The following is a 24,112-nucleotide window of genomic DNA, read 5'->3' on the forward strand; positions in this document are numbered from 1 at the left end:
TAAACCCAATACATAACAGGTAGCCTTCGCACACATGTACACACACCTATATTTCTGACTCATTTCTCCTCTCACTGCATCACATCCCTCCGTGGCACCCCCCCTTCATTGCCACAAAGGGGCTTGCTATAAAGTGGTTTGGGTTAAAGGTTCTACACGAGGCTTTTACATCCTGCCTAGTCTCTACTCCAAATGAGACAGAAACATCCGCTTTTCTTTGGGGAATTGCCAGCAAGCGACAAATCAAGTGGTTACAACTGGAAGAAGACCACCAGGTTGGATTTGGGGTGGAGTTCATGGTAGATAAACCATTCAGTATAAACTATATAGCATTATGGTCTTGCAAGTACGAAACAAGGTGAATGCACCTTATGCAGTATTTAAGGAAGGTTAACAAGACTTGGGTCCGCCCCCCCCCCGGTGGTTCTGTTAGGTAACTCTAGACTCTGAATCTATCTTTTTTGGGGGGTTGTGCCTTAGATGCTAATGTGCATTACTTCCCTTATTTTGAAATGTGAGAAGATAGCCCCGCTTCAAAAAATTCCCAAAACATTTCTGCCATGCATTTGGTTTTTTTTGCCTAGCCCTTTAAATTTTCATTCCAACTGAAACAAGCCAAAGTGCACATAATTTGCATTTGCATTGCACCATGCTCCTGCTCCCCAATGCATCCCATTATTTCCTCCATTAACCCTGCTGTATGGGAATCCTTTGCAGATGATCTCAGTGGAGGCAGAAAGTCAGTGACCAGACAGCAGTGACCAGAGGAGAAATGACCACTGGGAGGAGCACAGAGAGAAGAAGCACCATGGCGCATCTGCAGCAGCACAACCAGACACCTTCATCTGCCCCAGCTGCAACAAAACTTGTCTCTCCCATGTCGGTCTCTACAGCCACAGCAGGCGCTGTAACTCTCCATCAGTTTGACTTCACCCCCAAAGACCCACTCTTCCATTGTCTCCCAGACAGAAACCAATAACAACAAAACTGCTGCATTTAATACTAAATTTTATTTTATTTTATTAAAGGAGAAGATAGAAAAATACAAAATTTATAATTTTAATTATTTTATTTTATTTTATTTTACTCCCGCCTCCTTTCTCTATTCTTCTTTTGTTATTTTTTAAAAATGACATTAGTTTTTTTAAAAAAAATATACCTTACTCATCTTATATTTTATATGAAAAATGAAAACCATAACAACGTAAAAATATCCATAGTGGAAGAATTTTTTTGTCTAGTTACATCCCTCTGTGGTCACATACACTTTGTTAAGAAAGACTTCGACTTTCTCTTCCCCCAAAGAGCAGACATCCAGAATGAAGATCAGAGGTGTTCTCCTCAGCCCACCTAGCATGCAAGCACAAAGATATGGACGTTAGTACTAAGAAACAAATGCTTAACAGTTGCCTTGTTGTTACTGTTCCCATGAGTATCATCAATGTTACACCCAGAACAGGTAATAAAGCATCCTGCTTCCAACATGATGGCAAACCAATCCCCTGTGCCTACAGTAGGGAACAAAAACATCTGGATGAATCCTCCTCATCCAGATTACTCAACAGCATGGACAAAGTCTTCAGAATTTCAGCTCATTTCAGTGTTTGGGCAATAAATAAATAAATAAATAAATAGGAAGAAAAGGGGAAATTTTCATTCTTATTTGGAATTATTAACTCAGCACAAAGCAAAAGAAATAAATAGCAACTGCTTCCATTTCAGAAGTCTACTTTGACACCGGAGTTTAGGGTGTTATCTAACTGCCACCACCATATCTGTGGGCTTCTAGTTTCTGAAGATAAAAATTCTAAGATTGACACAATAAACAATGCTTCCAGTTCCTTCTTGTTTCACATGTCCGGGAAGACAACATGACACAAGGAAAGCTGGCACTAATAAACAGAAAAGCGCAATTTGCAATCTTCTATTAGGTTGCGGGTCAAATATTCAAAACCAGTTCCTTTGCAGACACAATTACGCAGGCAAACACATGCAAAGAAATATGCTCACTGAAGCATTTGTGCACTTTATTGCTTACTGTAATTATTTACAGTTGCCAATTAGCAAATGGTTGGAATTAGGAAGAGCCACCATTTAACAGTGTTGCTATATCTGCAGGGAAGAAGATATGCATTTAGACGTATACTCCTTAACACTGCAACAAGGCTAGGCAAACCGTACTAGATAACAAGCGGTCCAGGAGGCAATTCTAAAGTAAAGGTTTTGTATTAAGGTTGATCAAAAGATCAGCAGTTCGAATCCCCGTGACAGGGTGAGCTCCCGTTGCTCAATCCCAGCTCCTGCCAACCTAGTGGTTCGAAAGCACGTCAAAGTGCAAGTAGATAAATAGGTACCGCTACAGCAGGAAGGCAAAAGGCATTTCCGTGTGCTGCTCTGGTTTGCCAGAAGCAGCTTTGTCATGCTGGCCACATGACCCGGAAGCTGTACGCCGGCTCCCTCGGCCAATAACACGAAATGAGCACCGCAACCCCAGAGTCAGTCACGACTGGACCTAATGGTCAGGGGTCCCTTTACTTTTACCTTTAAGCAAACCATCAATATAATCTAGAAGTTCTTACGAGAAAGTCCACGAGCAGTCTCCCGCTGACTTGTATGAGGCAACTTCAGTGTTGCACACTGCATGCCTGCTGCTTGAAGTAAGTCTGAATTTTCAGGGTAACACACAGGCAGGAGGGCAACATCTATAGCTGTGTCATAATCCATTCCTGTACAAAGATGGATATATTTTGTTACCATCAGCTAGCATAATGAACTATTTAGTTGTCTTTAACAATCCTTTCAGCACAGGGAAATCACTCATCCAAATACAGTGGTGCCTTGACTTACGAATTTAATCCGTTCCGAAGGCACCTTCGTAAGTTGAAAAATTCGTAAGTCGAAAAACGCCATTGGAAACGCGATTTCCCATACGGTAGGAATGCATTGGAAAAGGAAAAATTCGTAAGTCGAAGCAACCCTATCTAAAAATTCGTAAGTCGAAAAATCCCTATCTAAAACCGCTGCTGTTTTTTCCGGATGTCGAGACATTTGTAAGCGCGCGGCGATTACCCCCATTCGTAAGTCGAAAAATTTGGTTGTCGAGTCGTTTGTAAGTCGAGGTACCACTGTACTATTGTCTACTCTTTTAATGGCAACCTGTCAAAGAGTTGCACCAAAGACTTCAAACTTAAACATCAGAATCTTGATTCGCAGGGGCCCAGACATTTTCCTGAAAACATATAAAAAAACCAGCACTTCTATTGCATTCCTCAGTAATATACTGTACTGTTTAGCTGTATATTTGATTCCCCCCAACATACAACACTAATTGTAGATGATTACTGCAGATAGATAAATTACTGCAGATAGATAGATGATAGATAGAGACAGATCGATCTGCGCATCTCCCACATAGTTGTCTCTTAAGTCCAATTTAGTTTGAGACGTGACTTAGTTCTGGCTCATGCCCCAACAGCTGATGACCCAACATACTGACTATGCACACAAAGTTTCATCGTTATGCTCTTCCATTTACATACTTTAATACCCTCACAGGTTTTCTTTGAACTATTTCCAACAATATCCTTCTAGGACCAAACGAAGTTCCCTGAGTGATATACTACTGGTGTCAAGTGAAGTGATAGTCTCTCTTCCCCTCCACCCTGCTTCAATACTTGGAAATCACACTCTTATAGGGCAACACTGCATTGCCGTTCCACCCCACCCCACCCTATCCATATTCCAAGCTCTTTAAAAACACGCACACCTTAATACTCGATTTAAACTCAACACCTGTATTGAAAATGCTGCCATGTAGTCAGATATTCTACCTTCTTGTTCTTCCACGTTTGGGCCATCATACAAGCACATAAATGAAAGTGTCCTTGTTCAGTTTCCTCCCCACATCTTTGCACCGTTCTGCATTTGCTAGGATTTTGAAATTGCAATCTATCCAAAATCATTCCACTAAAATGGTTTCTTTGGAAATGGAGAGGACATTATTTATGTAGTAAAGAAGCAAATGCTGGCAAGTTTGAGAAAGGCATACTATGACTGCTGTCCAAAGTGTTGGTTTTTTTGGGGGGGGGGTCCCCACAGACTTGTCTGCATCCTAATATCATTTCTCCCTCCTTTGCCTTTTAAGATTAGGCCTCTAAGATTAAGCCCAATCTTAGGTTTATTGCTGAAAATCTCCTGAGTTTCAGCAATTACTTACCATATACAGTATGAGAGGCCTGCTATTCGAAGAACACAAATCCACCCCACCGTTGAATGTGTAGAAGTAAAAGCAGGTTCTTTGGATCCTAGACTATTCCCCTTACAGCTGCTCTATTTATTCTTCATTAACTATGTTTTTGTAGGGACCCAGGTGGCGCTGTGGTTAAACCACTGAGCCTAGGGCTTGCTGATCAGAAGGTCGGCGGTTCGAATCCCTGCAACGGTGTGAGCTCCCGTTCCTCAGTCCCAGCTCCTGCCCACCTAACAGTTCGAAAGCACCTCAAAGTGCAAGTAGATAAATAGGGACCGCTACAGTGGGAAGGTAAACGGCGTTTCCATGTGCTGCTCTGGTTTGCCAGAAGCGGCTTTGTCATGCTGGCCACATGACCTGGAAGCTATACGCCGGCTCCCTCGGCCAATAATGCGAGATGAGCGCGCAACCCCAGAGTCGGTCACGACTGGACCTAATGGTCAGGGGTCCCTTTACCTTTACCTTTAACTATGTTTTTATATCCCATCTTTTCTCCCTGCTCTGTCCATTTTATCCCCAAAACAAACCTGTGGAGTATGTTACACTGTGAGATAAACACCAGTCCAAGACCGCCAAGTGAACTTTGAACCCAGATAACCTCAAACTCTGACTTCTTGCTCTCTAACAAAAAACCAACCACACCTTTAGATACATTATCCATTCCCTCTTAGCTCTGTGCAGCAACCATTATTCTTTCAACACCCAGACAAAACTGTTAACACTTCCCCAGTGGCATAGCAAGGTCAGGGGGTACCCGGTGCAGAAAATTTCTTGTCACCCCCCATTGAATTCCCCCCATATATTTTTTTTTGGGGGGGGGAGCCAGAGTTGTTGAGCTTTTGGGGGGAGCCAAAGTTGTTGAGCCTGCGTGCCCCTGCACTTCCCAATGGGATGCTGAATTTTGTTTAGCAGAGATGGTGGTTACTTACCGATAATAGTCACTTGATAGTATTCATAAGGACAGGCATACTCATTTTCAGCTTCTCCAGTTGGTACATCTTTGTATTTGGCTGCTTGGAGATTGTACAGTTGCATGAGAGAATCTGAATTTTCATAATTAAATTTCAAAGGAAAGCTTTCTGGGAAAACGCTGCTGTAATGCAAGTGCTGCTCTACGTTGTTTTTCATTCTAGCCCAGAGGCTATTTTCCCAATAACTTGGTGGAAGATTTACAGAACCAGCCTTGGAAGCGCCTAATATGAAGATAGTAAGTGATGTTGTTAATCTCCATTTACTGCTATAAAATCATTCTAGATTTTCAATAAACCAGAAAAAAAACCTCCCCAAATTGTGTGCATGTGGAATTAGTACAGCAGCACAGTAGATATAGGCTTTTATTATATATTTTAAAAAAGAAAATAAATACAAAGTAGCATTAGCTAGTGTTCCCTGCACTTTTCAAGTTGTTAACTATTAGAAAATCCAAGTTCAGCAAAATGATTACTATTCCAGAATGGATTTTTTGTTTATTTCATTCTCTTCCATGCACTGCATTTGCCGAGTTTACATGTGTAGTAAACGGGAACCCTATTTCATTGAATCTTTTTTTTTTAATGGAGGCTTCTTCATTTTGTTTTTTCTTTAAAATAAGTAATTTAAATTCCCCTTACTGAAAATAGCTGTATAAAATATAAATCTGAATACAAGCATGTTACACTTGTAATCTCTTAAAACTGAATCAATTAATGGTCACTGTTTTTCCATGTAAATATCAATGGAGAGAAAAAATCATTATGAAGCCAAGCACTGTAACAACTTATTCCATGGATACCAGGGACTGGCAATACATCATACGCAGAGGAATCTAGTCTTAGCTCCAGGATTGCCAGCCTGTACATCACTAAAAGGGCAGGATTCCTGCATTGCAGGGGGTTGGTCTACATAACCCTTGGGTGCTCCTCTAACTCCTCTATCATTCTATAATTCTATGAAAAGGATCAATCAGCTACTGTGCCCATGGGGTGTCTGCAAGCTCATTCTTTTTTTCTTTCCTTCAGCTACCAGAGTTCTGCAGTTTGCTCAGTTCTCAAACTATGAATATTCATATTCTCTAAACAATGACATTTCCTCTTCATCTTGTGAAATTGGCCTGTTTGGCCTGGTTATCTGCTCTTGCTACTAGAAAGCTTTGGTCCCTTAGACACCTCCAACAATGGACCAAATAAGCCCCACCTCACCCCCAATTAGGCCTGAAAGGCCATTTTCTCCAAGTTGCACAGACCTGCAGCACACCTATCATAAGATGCAAATAGACATGTTGGTTGCAAAAGAAAAGGACTCTTAAGGTGTGCTGCAGCCCTTATCGCCCCTTGGGAAGTGCAGGCTGCTGCTGGGAGTTAGTTGGTCAGCCATATACAGTACTGTACAAAGCACATGGGTTGCAATGATCACACATTGTGGATTGTCAGGTATTTTGGGTCTGGAAGGTGGGACAAAGCAAGAAAGATGTGCAATATAGGAGTAGCAGAAACGAAGCAAAATTGCAACATTCAGATGCAATAAATCCTCCTAGAGTGCTCTGTTTACTTGTTAATTCACATGTTACAGCGGTTAGGTGAACCAATTAGTATGCAACATTGTTTAGGGAATATATAATGTCAGTGGTAAATTTAAATAAATTATTTGCATTGGTCTCTTCCCCTTAAACTGCTGGACTTAAATCATTTGTCCTACATGCAGTGAAATGTGGAGTCTTTGTAGTGCAGTTGCCTAGGAATGAAAAGGTTGATGGCTGCTTCATGTCCTCAGCACCTAGACATTTCACTCTAATTCAGTTAATTTTGAATTAGGAGGCAAAAGTTTACCTTTAAAATCAGAAAACCCAAATAGTTGTTTCAGCTTAGCAACAATGTGGTAAACATCAGTTGCTTGATTATAATAGCTATTGCTCGGCAGAGCTCTAGAAAGTGGTCTTCCTTCTTCTTTCTGGCAGGCACTGGTTTGTTGGTTGTTGTTTTTTAAAGCAGCTGAGCTGCCTTGTACTCTAGAATTAAAATCTAGGGTTCCATAATGGGGCAGCAGCATTTGCCAGCAGGAAATGTAGAAGATCCAAGCTAGATCATCACATATGCAATTTAGCTAACTGAAATCACCTTCCTATTCACAATAATAAGGTAAGACCTTGTAACATAAGAGGTTGCATATGGACCCAGGAAGGAAGATTCACTCCAATTAAAATGAGAGGTTTGGTTGAAGCAGCAAGGTTATCCCACCTCCTCCATCTCCATTTAGCACTAGGGTCCTAAGCCAGATTTAAAAACCAACATTTAGTTAGAATTTCACTAACTAAACAACATATAGCATTACAGTACTGTAAAAAGTTAGGAAGCCATATTAAGTTTGCTAAGGCTGCTGGTGCTGCTTATTTTAATGTAAAAGGCCGGCACTCATATAGGTTTCAAGGAATCAGACACATACTTCTCCTGCGCTTCTTTCGCACTTGAGCACTTCTTTCTGCTGGTGATGCATCCTGCTGATCTTCATCTGACCTATAAAAACCAAGAGTAGAGATGCTATTGGGGAATTATAGGGCTGTTTGGCGATATTGCCAGTAATCACCATTTCAACACATAGGTTGCGGCATTTAATTTTTACTGACTAAAGCAGTCACTCAGGTCACTGGTGGAGGAAGACGAGTGCGGGGGGAGCGCACTGCCCCGGGCAGCACAATCCCAGTGGGGTGCTATCATGGCTGTCCCCCGCCTGTGCTGGGCGCCCCGCCCCTGCAGGTGGCATGCCCCGCCCCAGGACAAGAGCCACGCCCTGGAACATGCGCTATGCCCCCAGGACACATGCCAGCCCCACCTCCGCCTGCTCTAGCCCCCCCCAAGTGCCGGAGCATGAAGCTCCGCCACTGACTTAGGTCTTATGATCAGGGCCAAAACAGACATGACACCACCTCCTTTTTCTTAACTTCAAAGCAGCTGTGATGGCATGTTTGTGCTATTCATTGATAGGACAACTGGCATTAGGGGTAAAAGGTAAAGGTACCCCTGATGTTTAGGTCCAGTCGCGGATGACTCTGGGGTTAGGGCCCTCATCTCGCTTTACTGGACGAGGGAGCCGGCATTTCTCTGCAGACAGCTTCCAGGTCATGCGACCAGCATGACTAAGCTGCTTCTGGCAAACCAGAGCAGCACACAGAAAGGCCGTTTGCCTTCCCATTTACCTTCCCCCCTATTTATCTATCTGCACTTTGACGTGCTTTCGAATTGCTAGGTTGGAAGGAGCAGGGACCGAGCAATGGGAGCTCACCCCCATAGCTGCCAAGTTATCCCTTTTTAAAGGGAAATTCCCTTATGCTGAATAGGCTTCCTCGTGAGAAAAGGGAAAACTTGGCAGCTATGCTCACCCCATCATGAAGATTCAAACCGCGACCTTCTGATTGGCAAGCCCCTAGGCTCTGTGGTTTAACTCACAGCACCACCCGTGTTGCTTAATCGTTATTTCCCCACACCATTTTACTCATCTTACTTCCTACCTCTATCCTGGATTCTGGGTGGCAGGTCCCATTCAGACTGAGAAATCCTCTTTCCCCCACCCCGCCCACTACCACACTGGCAGAGCTCTTTTTAAGTAATTTGATAGGGAACTGAGGCAAGTGTGTAATCTGTTCCCCAATGCTTTCCCAATCTACCTCAAAATCCTGCCAACCCCAACCCCCAAATCTGATAGTTCTACTGGACAGTCCGTATTTTACAACCCCCAGTGATTTTGAAAAAAGCTTTGGGGGGTGAAGAGTTCTCCCCTATAACCTGCCCTTACACCCCACCTTGAAGTAAAGAAAAATAGAACAATGGGAATCAGATTAAAGTTCCCCTATGTCATGTCTATTTCGGCCCTCATTGGATTATTGTAAGTGAACAAGTCAATTTCAAATGTTAACTTTCTTAACATTTACAAATCGAGAGCTATGTCTTTGTCAGAATGGACAAGATAGGAGCAGAGAGAACTATTGTTAACAACACTTCTCTGGAAACCTGTTGGAAGCCTGCTTGAGGTGCAGGGAGCTGTACAATACGCTCCAAGAAGCAATGGAAGATTTCTAGGCAAAGCTCCACCGTGTGCTGTTGTGAATATGACACAAACACACTTCTCCTTGGCAGAGAAGACCAAGGAAGACTCAAGCAACACTTAGCATGTTTGAATCTATAGATAATCTCTGTTATCTATTCTACCCAGGGGGGAGACAGTTCAGTAAATAAAAAAAGACACTGTGTTGATTGTTGGTTGTGAAATCATGAATCAGAATCACAAACATGTTTAACTGGTGGTATCTTCAAGAGACAGATTTTAACATCATCTAATCCACTGCCCATTTAAATACATTGTGGTGTCTGAAGCAGAAAGTCTCAGTGTATCTTCCAACACTTTTAGGATGAAGTCAGAGCTTTTCTGGATGGAAGCTGGTCACTATCCCTCTTCCCAGCTCTTGTCTCACCTTATTAGGCTGTATTAAGCAATAAGGCTTATTTGTACCACAAAATCCATGGCAGATGTAAAGTCCTATGTACATACTCCTGGGACTCTGCCAGCCACACGCGAGGAGACACTTAGGTTTAATGGTTTTATTTCAGCCATGCTCCTCTTAAGAAACAGCAGTATTATATGTTCATGAACTAAGCAGGAGAGCAGTGTTAAAGCACAGAGATGCCTTTGCTTTCAAGGGAAGGCAGAATAGTGACAGCAGTCTTCTTTTGTAAAAAACTAGAACTGAAACACAAAAGCAGAAAGAAAGAAAGAAAGAAAGAAAGAAAGAAAGAAAGAAAGAAAGAAGGAAGGAAGGAAGGAAGGAAGGAAGGAAGGAAGGAAGGAAGGAAGGAAGGAAGGAAGGAGAAAGAAAATCATTAGAATTCTTTCCCATTTCATTTTTTAAGATTGCATTTAGGAGGCAAATTCCTGAGCTTTGGATGCTACAGTTAAAAAGGAAAAAATCCAATGAAATCAAGAAGTTACTGAGAATCTGCCACTTGTGCAATTTTCTTGCTTGTTGTACTAGTGAAGTATGATCAATCAGGCAGCATTTTATTTAGTAGGCAGCTTTGGTTTTCTATTGATAAGGTACGTAGGATTGTATGACACACAAGGACACTTTCTGGAGCCACAGCCCTATCTAGAAGCTATGTTGAATTCTGCACATATTCACATGCATCCACAAAACATTCAGAAGTTAGCTCATTGTTAAGAGCCGCCGAAAAAGAGGTGAAATAAATCATTTCGAATCAGTCAATCATTTAAATGGTCTCTTTGGTATTACAATCTTGATATTTTGAACCTATTCCTGCCCAGATCCTCTGCACACCTCATTTAGCAAGGTCTTTCCCAAATATCTATTCATATCTAACCGGTGAGAACATGGTGCATCTGCCATGGTGCATTTGCAACAGCACAACCAGGTGCCTTCGTCTGCCCCAGCTGCAACAACCGTATCGGTCTCCACAGCTAAAGTAATCACTGTAACTCTCCGATGGTTTCACCCCCAAAGGAAAACACACCTCCAGTGTCTCCCAAGACAGAGGGATGCCAACCATGGTATTGCAATGCAAAAGTGATTTTCTTTGCAAATGATAACCTAAGGCATTTTAGAACATTGATGCAGCTCATTTGAAAAGTACACAATTCTCATGCTATGTGTGCCTAATCTTGCTCAGAGGGAAGTCAACAGAAGCAGGATTGTGGCCTAATGTAGACAAATGCCAAAACAAAAACAAAACAAACAAACAAAACAGAAAGGGAATTCCATTTTAGAGAAATAGCTCACTCCACAGTCCTAATCTTTCTCTTTGCTCGACACTTTCTGGGTTCTGTAGGTTGCTGTTCAGGTAATTGGGAGGTTTGTGCAGATGTTCCTGCTGCAGATTCTTGGCTGGTCTGTAGAAAATGAACAACAGGAGATATCTTGCCTTATTATTCAAAAACAAAGAAATACAGCAACTTCTAGGTAGCCATTATTCATATATACACGAAAATATATATGAAGTTGTTGCATACATAAATAATCTTTTCTGACACCTGGTGATTTCAGTCCGAGTCATCCCCAGCAGAAAGGAAAGTAATTTTAAACATTTTTTTCTCCAGTCCCATACCAAAGGCATGCATGCCTGCCAAATTTTAAGTCATCACCCTCTAGATCTACGATGTCTGCATTATCCAATGTAATCCATTATTTTAACCAACACAAACATAATACATTTGCAGGTCTGGTGGAGCAAAGCCTCTTCTTTCTTTTATATCTATCATAATTTTATGTTTAATTCTTGGCTTTCCCCCACCAGATAAATTTAGAAATATATTTTTTTCCATTCTTTAAAGCAGCCTGAATTGTTTACAGTTGGGATTGATTGGAATAAAAACTGCATCCTGGGCAATAAATTCATTTTAATGGCTGAAATTCTACCCAGCAAGGAAAGCTTCATTCTCTCCCATATCTCCAACTCTTTCTTAACTTCTTTCCACAATTTAACATAATTATTTTCAAAGAAATTGAGATTTATTACAGACAGCCAGATTCCCAAATATCTGACTTTTTAAATATATTTTCAAACCAGACATCTTTTCTAACAATTTTTTTGACTGATCATCCATGTTTTTAGCCAACATGTTGGTTTTATCTGAAATTATTTTAAAACCTGCTACTTCTGCAAACCTTTTGATTTCTTCTAATGCTTTGGGAATGCTCTCTAAAGGTTGTTCCAATGTCAACAACACATCAACAGCAAATGTCCTTAGTTTATAGACTCTTTGTTCCACCTCAATACCTTTAATTTCCCTATTTCTCCTTATATTCTGAAGCAATATTTCTAACGTCATAATAAACAGCCATGGAGATAAGGGACAACCTTGTCTCGTTCCTTTTTCTATTTGGCATTTGTCTAAAAGAATATTGTGTATAAAAAATATTTGCATTACAGATAGCTTTAATTCCAGCTAGGAAAGAATTACCTGTTTCCATTTTCTCTAATACCTTAATCATAAATGACCATGAAATATTATCAAAGGCTTTCTCTGCATCTTAAAAGATTAGTGTGGCCTGCTTTTCATTTTTTTACCTCCAAATACTCTATTAGGTTAATTACATTTCTTATATTGTCCTTCAAAGAAATATCTATATATTTTAAACCCCAATCTAGATTCAACTCCAGTATCAGAACCTTAAGGATTAGTTTATAGAATATCTACAGTCCTTCGAATATGATCTACTAAATAAATGGTTCTGCCTACCCCCCCCCACATTTAGTTTCTTGATTCATTTCCACTGCTTTTTTCACTTGTAGAAAGTTTAAATATCAGTTTGAATACTCTTTTTTTCTTAAAAAATGGAACATCCACATTAAAACTTTAAAAACCTAAACTATGTCTTTTAAACTCTATTTCTTCTTTAAAAATGTAAAAAAATGTAAAACATAGTATCCAAATACTTATACTGTTAATTCTCAATCACCATACCTGTTCTGGTGCCCCAACTGAGGCATCAGGAGATATCTTGGTGCAGTCGATATATTTTATAGCACCAATTATCCCCTGAATAGCAAAGCGTTTGTGTTCCCTGTAGTGCATTTTTTGAATCTCCTCCCCAATTTCATTGACGGTTTTCAACACTTGATCAACTGCAAAATAATAATAATAATCCCCCGAAATTTAGCTTTGAACAGAAATGCATCCAATCCACCACACAGCAAACCACTATAACTAAAATGTATTAATTGGAAGTTGATTGGCATTTGAATAATTGTATTAATTGGGAATTAATTGAAATTGTTATAATTTGGCTAAAAATAAACTTAGTTTTAAAGAAACAATACTACAAAAATTATGAATTCAAAAGATTCAAATGGCAAAGCACTTAATGTTAAATTATTGCTTTTAAATTGATACAGATAAACCTCTGATTGATTTTCATTACTGGCTACCCTTAGACTACAAACAGGAAATAAAAGTCCCCACTGCTCACCCACTATTTCAGCACTGCATGTCCTTGGTACATGTGATATGTGAGGGCCCTTGTGGTCACAAGTGTGTGTTCGTCTTAATCTTGTACTGAAATAATTTCATTTTACTGACTTACATATATATTATTGAATTCTACCCCACATGGTGGGGACTTTCAGGTGCACACATATATATGTAAAGAGCTGGTGAACCTATATGGAAATCTTTGCCTAAAAACCCTGCTAACTGGCTTGTTCTGATAGTTTAATATTTTTCTTCTTCGTCAATAAACTTTCCAAACAAACCCCCCATTCCTCCTCTACCTTTTGGTTTAGTGTATGACTGTTACTGGTATAGTTTGTTGTTTAGCATTGTGATCATTTACTAAAAAGTACAAATAAATGAACAAAGCTGCACAGAAATATTTCGTTTTACCAAGTGGCAAGCATGACTGAATGAAAATGCAGAATGAAAAACATCACCTGCAGCAGTGTTACAGTACTTCAGAAAAGTGTCTGGGGCTGGTGGCAAAGGATAATATCCACCCATGAAAGTTTCCTTCATATGAGATGGTTCCTGCTGAGTTCTCATCCACTGAGCAACGCTTTTTACTCTGCCTTCTTTTTCATATGGCTGGCCTTTGTGCCACTCTGTTAATAAAAAAAAGGCTGTGAAAAGCCTAATAAAAGTATCAAAATATTAAAGCAACAACTTTTTATAAGTGACTGTGTCAATAGAATTATAGAATCGCAGAGCAGGAAGGGAACTCAAGAGGTGGTGGTTCTATGCAGAACATTATAGAATTAATAAATGGTACCGGGAATGTTGGTGATGAGGTTTCTAGACAGGAATAGGAGGGATAGGAAAGAATTGCAGCAGTTTCTAAGCTGCCTAAGAGGCTCATTGCACACACACCAGTCTGCGGGATAGTTCAGTCAATAGAGCATGAGACTCTTAATCTTAAGGTTGTGGCTTCAAGCCCCACTTTAGGCAAAAGATTCCTGAATTGCAGGGGGTTGGACTGGATGACCCTCATGGTCCCTTCCAACTCTACAACTCTATGATTCTATGAAGTTGTCATAGTGTACCATTTCACCAGAGATTTAATATTCTTCTGCAACTTCTCTGTGACCCTGGCTTTATTTCCAAAACCAGAGATGCAGTACTCTTGCTAGAATCCCACGGATACAGACCTAACCCTAGACCAGGCTTCCTCAACCTCGGCCCTCCAGATGTTTTTGGCCTACAACTCTCCTGATCCCTAGCTAGCAGGACCAGTGGTCATGGATGATGGGAATTGTAATCTCAAAACATCTGGAGGGCCGACTTTGAGGAAGCCTTTAAAGCAAAATAATAATAATAATAATAATTGAAAAAACAATCAAAAATGAAAAACAAAACGGCTGAAACCTAAAGGTAAAAGGGGAACAAAAAATGTGGTTAAGATGTACATGAGCACTTGAAGGTGGCTGTTACAAATGGCATGTATTAATTATGAAATTAGAGTTTATTTACCTGAAATAGACATTTGACTTTCATCAGTAGTTCTCAGGTAAAATGTAGAGGAGCCATTCTCTGCAATCTCTTCGATCACCTTCATGTGTGTACATACGAAATGTGACACTGGAGATGGAGACAGGTTGCATCATTTTTTTTCATAAATGTTATTTCATTACATTTATTTATTTCACACATACTATTCAGTATTTATGTATGTTCAGAACTATCCGGTTTTAAAGCAAAAGATACAAGTGGCATTATTATTATTATTATTATTATTATTATTATTATTATTATAATATTTGCACTTCCTACAATTCCTAGCTCAACCAAACTAAAACTTATTGTTCTACCAAGCAGTTAAAACTATGTGACTTGGTTGTCGTTCTCACAAACAGCAGATGAGGAGAAAAACCAGTTACTGGTTTGCATCACTTTAGATTGCATGCATGCCTCCTTTGTGTTGAAAATAGCTCTCTGTATAGAAAATCAGATGCCAGAGGTGTTCTAGTCTAAACATCTTGCAGATGTGAGAGTATTTTTGTGTAGCAATAGTATGTGCAGAGATAGTTTCCCAGCATGTGAGCCCTTACCTGCAGTTTCAAATAGTACTCACCAGATCCTGGTTTACTACATTTTCTGCTCTGAGAGAACTAGGTAGCTGAGGTGGAAGATTACAGATTTATTGTGGGCTTTGCGGAACCCTTTATCTGTCCTCTGTAGGGAGCCATATCCAGTGAAATGAAGGAACATGACTAATTTAGGTCCATTAATTTCAATGGATCTACTCTGAATAGAACTTAATTGGCCCAGGATGTTGTTGGACTATGTGGACCCTTGGTCTGTTGCAATATTGCTCAGGCCCAACCTACACATCTTCTTCGACTTTTAACTTGCTATTTATTTTTGAAAATGTCAAAAGTCTTGCTAAATTCCCAAATCCTGCTGCACACCTAAACATAACTCTTTGGATTATGATTTAAGGCCATGACATTTACACCAAAGGTTTAAGCCACTCATTTATAAATGCTAGAGAGTACTTCATATATAGTTCTCCCTTCAGAAACAAGGGAGAATATATATATATATAAACCTGCCTGAGCACCATCACATGCAAAGATGGCACAAGTTTCAATCCCTCATTTCTACTGTTCTGCCAGGGACTTTAGAAGGAGCTGCACTGGTATTGACTGCCAATACCCAAAATTAAAGCAAACTTTTAAGAAAAAGGGTATTACAAGATTTGGGGAGGGAGAAATGCAGGGATTTTTTTTTTAAAAAAAACACCAAATACTTGGGTGGATTTTCTCAAATATGTCAGGCTGAGATGAAGAAAACAATTGCAGAATGAAAGTCTTGTCTGAGGTTCCATCAGCAACCATCACCCAACGATAGATCAAAAAGTTTTCTCCACACTCTGTAAGGACAACAGAAATGTTAAACATTTTAAGAAAGTATTTTTGAATTAATTGTTAATTGGCACAAAAATATTTTAAAATAACCTGTTTTTCTTTTGCGCTCAGTCCTTCCCACAAATTTCACAAGCCCAACTACATCACAGTCATCCGCGTATGGTGTGACATGCAACCTGGATCTGTAATAAGGAAAAGTAAGAGTGATATTTGTAGCACACAGTAATCTCACCATGTTTATGAACACAATGCTCCATCTCTCCAGTTAACCTGAATCTGGACAGGTTGTTGAAGGTGTTGGACTGGTATCTGAAAACAATGGCTGCATGGGAGCCAATAAACTGAGCCTAAATCCTGATAAGACAGAAGTGCTGTGGGTAAGCAGTTCCCGTATCTAGGAATTAGGTGAACAACGTGACTGCACTCCTTCTGGAGGAACAGCTTCATAGTCTGGAAGTGCTCCAGATTCCAATGGGTCACCAGATTCCCAAGCATTAAGGAGTGATGATGACCAATATATGTAGGTTGCTTCATCAGCTATGACTTTTCCTGGACTGGCAAAGCCTGGCCTCAGTTGTCCATGCTTGAGTAACCTCCCACCTGGATTATTATAATCCCCATTAATTTATTTAAATCTTTATAACGCTGTTCATCCAAAGATCACAGGGTGGTTCACATCATAAAAATGCAAATTGGGAACACAAAATACATCATAATAAAACAAAAATGAACCAATAACCCCTTCTTCCACAAAAACTTTTTCAAAGGTCAATCAGCCAAAGGCCTGATGAAGAGAGATGTTTTCTCTTGGCACCTACAGATGAAGGTGCCACGTGAGCCTTCCTGGGGAGAGCATCCCACAAATGGGGAGCCACCACAGAAAAGACCCATGTTCTCATGTTGCCACCCTCTGGACCATTTGTGGAAGAGGCACACAAACATGATTAGTGATATCTTTCCTGAAAGGCATGAAGGCTTTGGTCCAGTCTTGAAAGTTCTTGTGGATCAGGGCCACCAGCTCAAGGGTCTGTCTTTTAAGACACCCTGGAAGCTGCAGCTAGTGCAGAGTGCAGCACCCAGATTGCTGCAACCTGACAAGCCAAGAGTAAGTAGTCCTGCAGGTGATGCACTAGCTAACAGTGAGTTACTGTGCCCAACTCACAGGGGCAGTACCAGCATGCAATGCCCTAACCAGCTTGGGATCAAAGTACCTGGAAGAATGCCACCCCCGTTGCCAATGGGTTACACATGGTTGATACTGTACCATGACAGGGCCTTCTTGGTAGCAGCTCCCCGTTTGTTGAATGCCTTCCCTGTTTGAGTCTCCTTCATTAATGGCATTCAATTTTATAAAAATCCTATTAAACAAGGCATTTTATGTATGCAAGATACTGTTCATGAGAAGCCTGAAATGAATAGCCATAAGGATCAAGTCGAACTTTTAAAATGCTATTAAAACGTTTATGTTTTTATTTACCGTATTTTTCTGTGTATAAGACACCCCCATGCACAAGACGACCCCTATTTTTATGAACCCCAAATTAAGAAATAAATATTTCTTGAGCTGTTGAGCCACCAATCCCTCACTTGCCCACCCGCTCGCCACATCCAATCACCCCCCACTGCATTCTCTATCCATGTATAAGATGACCCCCCCCATTTTTGCCTACAAAATTTTAGCAAAAAAAGAGTCTTATACACAGGAAAAATATGGCATTTCGCTTTCAATTGTATTGCTTTTCTGCCTCGTTTGCTGCTACTTTGGGAGCAAAAGCAGGATAGAAATGCAATGATAAATAGATAATGCTTAATGACAAAGCTTTTTTCCCCTCTGGTACTTTCCCCCTCCCTCCTCCTTCCCACGTTTGTTATACTATTGATTCCTGCCTTGTATATTGCTACAACACATTGTTTCCAAAAAAAAGAGAACATAAAAAGCCTAACCTTGGGATAAACCGATAGTTAATTTTGGGCAATCTCCATTGCGCTTTAACTTCATTTTCTGGAATGATGGTAATAACTGTAGGTCTTTGCCCAGCATTTAGTGTTAGTTCTAGAAGAAGAAATTAATCGTGAGAACACACATTGAACAACTGAGATCCTGGCTGCCTAAGTAACATAGTTGTGCTACTCCTGTATGTATAACAAACACTGTTATCCCCAAGACTCAATTCTTTGGGTAGCACAAGGGATTTAAAATCAGATAGAGTGCCACTATGTCTGGAGCTTTTCTGGACAATCTTCTCACTGACAAACTATTTAACAACTGCCTCCCTCGGTTTTGCCCTCCAAGATCAACCATAAATAAATAATGTGAGTGGTTATATCAAAGGGAAGAAGCAGAAATTCAAAATACATGCTGAATAGCATTTGAAGACTGAAGACAGAGAATTGTTAGAGTGGAATTTCTTCAAAAGAGCTTCAATGTTAAAAATGCCCCCCCCCTCAATGGAGTAACAGAACGTTAAGAATCTAGCTAACACCCAAGAATGGCTCCATACTGTAAATATTTATAGAGTTCTCTAGATTAAGAGGAGGGACGAAATATTTTGTTTTATGTAGCGAGTGGGACTTAACAATGAGCATTACTAAATGGGGGGTCTTCCCAGCGTGAGCTGCAAAGCCCTAATATCTATTTCTGAGTCTAATATCTATATATCACTTAGTCTTAGCAACACGGTACCAAGGCAGAAGCAAGGTTTCGCTTTCAATATTACTCTTTAACCAAGTGCTTCTCAAGTTACACAAAGAGAGTTGTGTATGATCTCACAACAGGAGAGGGCAACTTGTGGCCCTCCAGATTCATTGATTTGTTGTTTATGTGGTGTTATAAAATAATGACATTTTAAAGTGAACTTTGAAACAAAATTACATGCTGAATTCAAAAAAGAACTATAAATTTGGGAGATTATTTCAAGAGCTTTCTATGAATGCAATGAGAAGCTCAACTCTTCTGTCAATTTTTATTATTATTTAATTTACATTGTTCCTTGTTAATTTCATTTGGGCATTCTCCATCTCCCCTCTATTATTTGTTATCTCTTCATGATCATACAGACTTATTTAAGATGTGTAAAAAAGAAGAAACTTTGTTTCATGAGTCCACTGAGAATAGGTTTGTAAAAAAAAAAGTCTTAAATTGACAAATTGTGACTTGCAATTCTTAACAGTTTCCACACTTTATTACACAGCAGATGAAAAGCGTGGTTGAATTGGGACAATAAGGAATTTCATCTTTTAACACTTTTTTTTGGGGGGGAACACCAAAATGATGGGGGGGGGAAACATTTTTTACACCTTAGTTCTGCAGCCAAGGAAGTAAAATTTTACTTTCTTTTCTAGGGGCAGTAGTGCAGTAATTTTTTTTAAGATAGTGCTATTTTTTTTCTCAATGTCTCTCCCTTCATGACCTAGGTATAGATTTCAATGTTCCCTAATACAGTTATAATCAGCCAAACGCTTTCAAATGGTCTGTGAAACTAAACATATGTTGCCACCTTCTGCAAAAAAACCCCACATTGTTGAACAACAATTAATATTCAAAATACTTAACCTATTGAGAACGATTTTTTCGTGCCAATGGCTCCAAGAGTTGGCTTTGTTTTTAAAAGGTGACTTCTTTTAACACCATAGTTTTCCAGAAGCAGCACAGTGCCAACCTCCATACTGTTATACCAATCATAACACAACTCATTCCACAGCACCATGGGCATAGAACCGGAATGGTCAGCTACTTTGAAGGATGCCTAAAAGAGATTAAGAATATGAGCCACAAGCTTTCAGCAACACTGTGGAAGAGTGAAAAGTATTGTTAAACTGCTCTTTCAAAATGCCTGTGGCTAATCTGTACTTTTCTGACGGCATGTTCCTCCTCAGTTTATCAGCTGTGTATAAGGTGCTGCATAGGAACAGAAGCGATGCTTCCCCCATTCAGAAGGCATTAAGTCTAAGGTGGCAACCCTATGAACATCTGCGTGGTAGCAAGCAAACCCCATTCAATGGGACTTGTATGTGGGCCCAAGTTCTGTGCAGCAGTGCGGAAGCACTCAAAATAATGGCATACACAAACTGGAGTTGGATTAAATTAGGCTGCAACTTTATTGCATCAGGTTTGGCACATGGTCAACCAGCTTGCTGGCTTGCTCAACAAGCTGTCATTGAATAGCTTGGGCAAACTGTTATTGAGGTCCACCATGGTGTGAATTGTTTCAGGAAGAGCTCATGGCAGGGGGCATCATGGCCTGTCAGCCCTCGACTGGGCTTCCGAACAGAAAGCACCACACTCCAATATCCCTTATGGGGGTCCTCCACTGGGCTGGGGCAGGCTGCCCCTCTCTACTAAGATTTAACTGGACACACAACAAGAAGTAAGCATGTTAAGATCTGTAGATAGCCTACCTGGAACGGCTTATCAACAGCCAGACTGGACTTTCCATAGTACTGAAGTCTCCCCCTTTGGGTTATTTTAATGATAATAGGATGGGGGCCAGTTTTAATCTTATTGCCTATTTTGTCGCCAAAGTCTTCCTCCAGATTTGCAAGAGTTGTTATTGCAGTGTCTAGGAAAACAACAAGAGATTCAAAAGTGCATAGGTGACATAGTTGGTTTCATCAGCACTGCGCTACAAAACTTATTGCAGCAAATGGATAAGTTACAAATAAGCAAACACTGCTGATCTTAAAAACTGGTCCTGCCAAGTTGGCTATTCCTAAAGGTTGCTCTGGTGCTGTCTCAGAAGAACACAGCCCTTTGTATGCACTGTTGTAAGAATTCCAAGGTGTCATAAATAAAACGAATGAAGTGGTAAACACAAATGCACAGGTACATAAACCACACGTCTGAAATGGTGCAGGAGAGCATCTTGACTCTTAATGACCCTAACTATTTCTCTTCAGAAGAAACTATATTGGGGGGAAACCTTACAAATCTATCAAATCCTATCTTAAGGGCATATTTTGTGGGCACCGTGAACTGGATTCATGAACTAAGGTATAGAGACCATCTCAAAAGAATGACCCAGGTGGACCCAGAAAATGCAGTCCGCAAACATTATCAGGTTTCATGACAGACAAGCCACATACTCAAATTTCCTTTGAGGTGGTCTTTGGCTAAAGGACACTAACACCCAGAATATGTGTATTCCTTACCTATTCACAGAAAAACGGTTACTGTAAGCCACCCAGAGTGGCTGGGGAAACTCAGCCAGATCGTTAGGGTATAAATAATAAAATTATAATAAAATTATAAAAAACATCCTCTCTCAAGTTTGGGGCCTGGTGCAGCGACACACAACACAAAAACATACCTAAATAGCTACCATGTTGGACCAAAATATACCTGAAATAGACAACAAATACACAAACACACAACGCCAAACATATTCCCTCAAATTCAGCTTCTCCTGCAAACCAGGCTCTCAACCCAGAATCTCACTGTTCACATAAAGACAGACGATAGATTGCCAGTGTGCTTAAGTCTAAGAGACAAATTTATCGAACCCAGTAACAACAGCGGCATATCCCAGACTATCCTACCCATCTACATTAGCCCCATGTTTCCAACAACCCACTATGGATGACCCACCCTGCAGCAGTCAACTCACCATCTGGAACTGCATTTTGTGAAGTCTTTTCCCCCGGCCATGTTTCCCCATACGGATCTTCATTATTCCACAGTGGAAGATAGTACGTCCAACTCCCCGTCAGCGGTATGAGCGCCTTCATTTTGTACTCGGGAAGCTCTTGACCTCGGGCAGCATCACCTCCACTGGCCGCGCCAACAACTTCAAGCTGTTCTATGCTCATAAGCCAGGTACCAAACTTATGAACGAAAGCGCACGAACCCTCTGTGATTTTCACCCGCAGGCCACAGCGAAGGGCATTGGTGTGCACCAAGCGGCTCAACTCAGGGGCCAGAAAGCATCTCTCCCGGTACACGCCGTCGGAGATAGTCACATCATAGAGGTATTGGAAGCCAGTACGCTTGGGTGCCTTGGTGATGGAAGAGGCACAAGTGGTCACCTCGCTGGTGAAAGGATTGGGACTGGGCACCTCGTTGGTGGCACCGGCAGAAGTGGTCGCCTCGCTGGTATACGGGTCTGCTGGCGAGGCGAAAAGAGCAGGAGCTCTCACTTCTCTGGAGGAAGTGGAACGCGTGGATACCCTGCTAGCAGGAAAGTAGCCGGCGCGTGTCTTCTTGGTGGTATCCTTCAGATACCTCTCCACGGATAACACGGTCACCGGCGGAGCAGCTGCGAAGGTGAGCACTTGGTTGGAAGCCAAGGCAGCTCGGCTACACGCCTCGCGTATCCAAGAGTCCCGACCCGTTTCGTTGTTCATGTTCCTCCTCCGATTGCATCTTTGGTAAGGATCATCAGCCCATAGCTCTAAAACCTCGAGTTCATGTCTTACGGCCTCCAGCTCGTCACTTTCGGACGTGTGTGGTTCCATTCGAAACTCTCTGGCCCGCCACACACAGACACAACGGCTGCCAAGTCAACTTTAGTCGAGTAAGGCGGAGAAGGTAGCTGCAGGTAGTTTGCAGGTCCAAGAGCGGAAGGAGAGAATACTGTAACTTTTTTTCGTTTTTGAGAGTGACCGGGATTCACAGGAAGAAAAAAAAAGAAATCTGCATGGGACGCTGCCCAATTAGCGTGCTCGAGGCGGAGTTTCCAATTAGCGTGCTCGAGGGGAGGGGGGATTCGCGAGGGCGGCCGCTTGTTGCGCTTTACCAGAAAAAAGCAAAAGACCCGGGCGCGTTTGTTCTAGCGTTACAGTTCTATGATTTTATAAAAATAAAAATAAAACAAGTGGAAAAACAGACACACACAAGAAGGCAGCAGTGTGCTGTTACTGGGGAGTAAGTAGCATTGATCACTATATGGGACTTGCTTCTGAGTTGTTTTTGCACGCATCTTATCAGAAGTAAGCCTCATGGAGTTCGGTGGGACTTAGCCCCAAATCAGAAAAGAAAGGCAGTTTTCTACGAGGTTCTTTTCCTTTTTGCTGCTCAGCTGTCCTTGAACTACTTACTGGTTTTTAAAGGCAAATTTTTAGTTATACGGAGGTGTATTTAATTTTTTTATAAAAACAAACAAAACAAACACGATGTTGCTTCTTGCATTTCGTCCAGGGGTTTCACCTTAGTTTTGCAAACTGCTCTAGAAGCATTTCTGACAGGTGGCACAAAACTTTTCGTTTTGTTGAAGTCAATTAAGCAAATTTGAACAATATACAAAATATTAAACGGTCCTTAATAAGAAAAACAAAAAAGCATGTTTAAAAAAATCAAAATCCAAGACTTTATTCTATCCACAATATTAAAAAGAAGACTATTACTGGTACCATAGCTGACATTTGTATCCTTACATTGCTTTGAAACTATTTTTTTTCGCCAATTGTCCCTATGCTGGTCACTCCACAAACAACTGAACTGAGTTAATCTTTTTCAAAATAACACCAAAGCATGTTTTCTGCAGCTATCTTTTTACAGGTTCATTATGGCATATGTTTTGGTGATTTGGTGCCCAGTCAGGTGTATTTTGCCTCATTTGGATATATGTATTATATGTATTTGTGAGTAGAGAAACGCGGAAATGCTAGACACTGGGAACAAAAAGGTTATTACATGCAAGAGAGCCATTCTGTGATATATCTGTGTACAGTCCCAGTGTGTACAGGGTAAGCAGAATGACTGTTCTCTATTACCATTGCTGGTAGTAGTAGGAGACCTATTCCACTGGCATAGTAAGAGGAACATAAGAGAAGGTGCAGGATTCATTCGAGTGGAGGATCTTTATGCATGTTCTTTGAATGCCTGGGAGGGAATATGACATTCCCCTGCTTGGAATCTTCCTAACTTTGCTTTGCTAAGGGTTTAAATCATTTGGCCCCAAACAATTAAAATCAAACCTGCTGCTACTTTTTAAATTCTTTTAGTAAGAACAAGTAGCTCAATAAAAAAAGAGTGGGGGAGAGGAGTTGTTGTGAAAGGGGCAACGAGATAGCCATGTTTCATGAGAGC

General features: G+C 40.7%; 1 protein-coding gene across 1 annotated transcript; it reads right to left on the reverse strand.

The window, feature by feature from the left end:
• Window positions 1–1,094: 1,094 nt before the first annotated feature.
• RADX (RPA1 related single stranded DNA binding protein, X-linked) lies at window positions 1,095–22,591 on the reverse strand. Its single transcript, XM_088664473.1, has 14 exons — window positions 21,693–22,591; window positions 20,488–20,648; window positions 19,643–19,835; window positions 18,034–18,142; window positions 16,180–16,271; window positions 15,972–16,094; window positions 14,693–14,800; window positions 13,660–13,827; window positions 12,695–12,855; window positions 11,010–11,119; window positions 7,667–7,737; window positions 5,179–5,442; window positions 2,580–2,726; window positions 1,095–1,350 (listed from the first exon to the last, which is right to left on the reverse strand). The coding sequence occupies exons 1-14, from the start codon at window positions 22,537–22,539 to the stop codon at window positions 1,238–1,240; spliced, it is 2,667 nt and encodes an 888-aa protein (XP_088520599.1). The 5' UTR covers window positions 22,540–22,591; the 3' UTR covers window positions 1,095–1,237.
• Between the last annotated feature and the right edge of the window lie 1,521 nt (window positions 22,592–24,112).

The sequence above is a fragment of the Zootoca vivipara genome, chromosome Z2, assembly GCF_965207765.1.
Source record: "Zootoca vivipara chromosome Z2, rZooViv2.hap1.1, whole genome shotgun sequence".
Lineage (NCBI taxonomy): Eukaryota > Metazoa > Chordata > Lepidosauria > Squamata > Lacertidae > Zootoca > Zootoca vivipara.

What these genes read in the sequence shown, in the direction of transcription:
- RADX (XM_088664473.1), bottom strand. Translation starts at nt 22,539, where the DNA reads ATGGAACCACACACGTCCGAAAGTGACGAGCTGGAGGCCGTAAGACAT. An exon ending in AACTATCGGTTTATCCCAAG is followed by an intron (nt 16,272 to 18,033) that starts GTTAGGCTTTTT and finishes TCCTTATTACAG; the next exon opens with ATCCAGGTTGCATGTCACAC. An exon ending in GTACTGTAACACTGCTGCAG is followed by an intron (nt 12,856 to 13,659) that starts GTGATGTTTTTC and finishes ATTATTTTGCAG; the next exon opens with TTGATCAAGTGTTGAAAACC.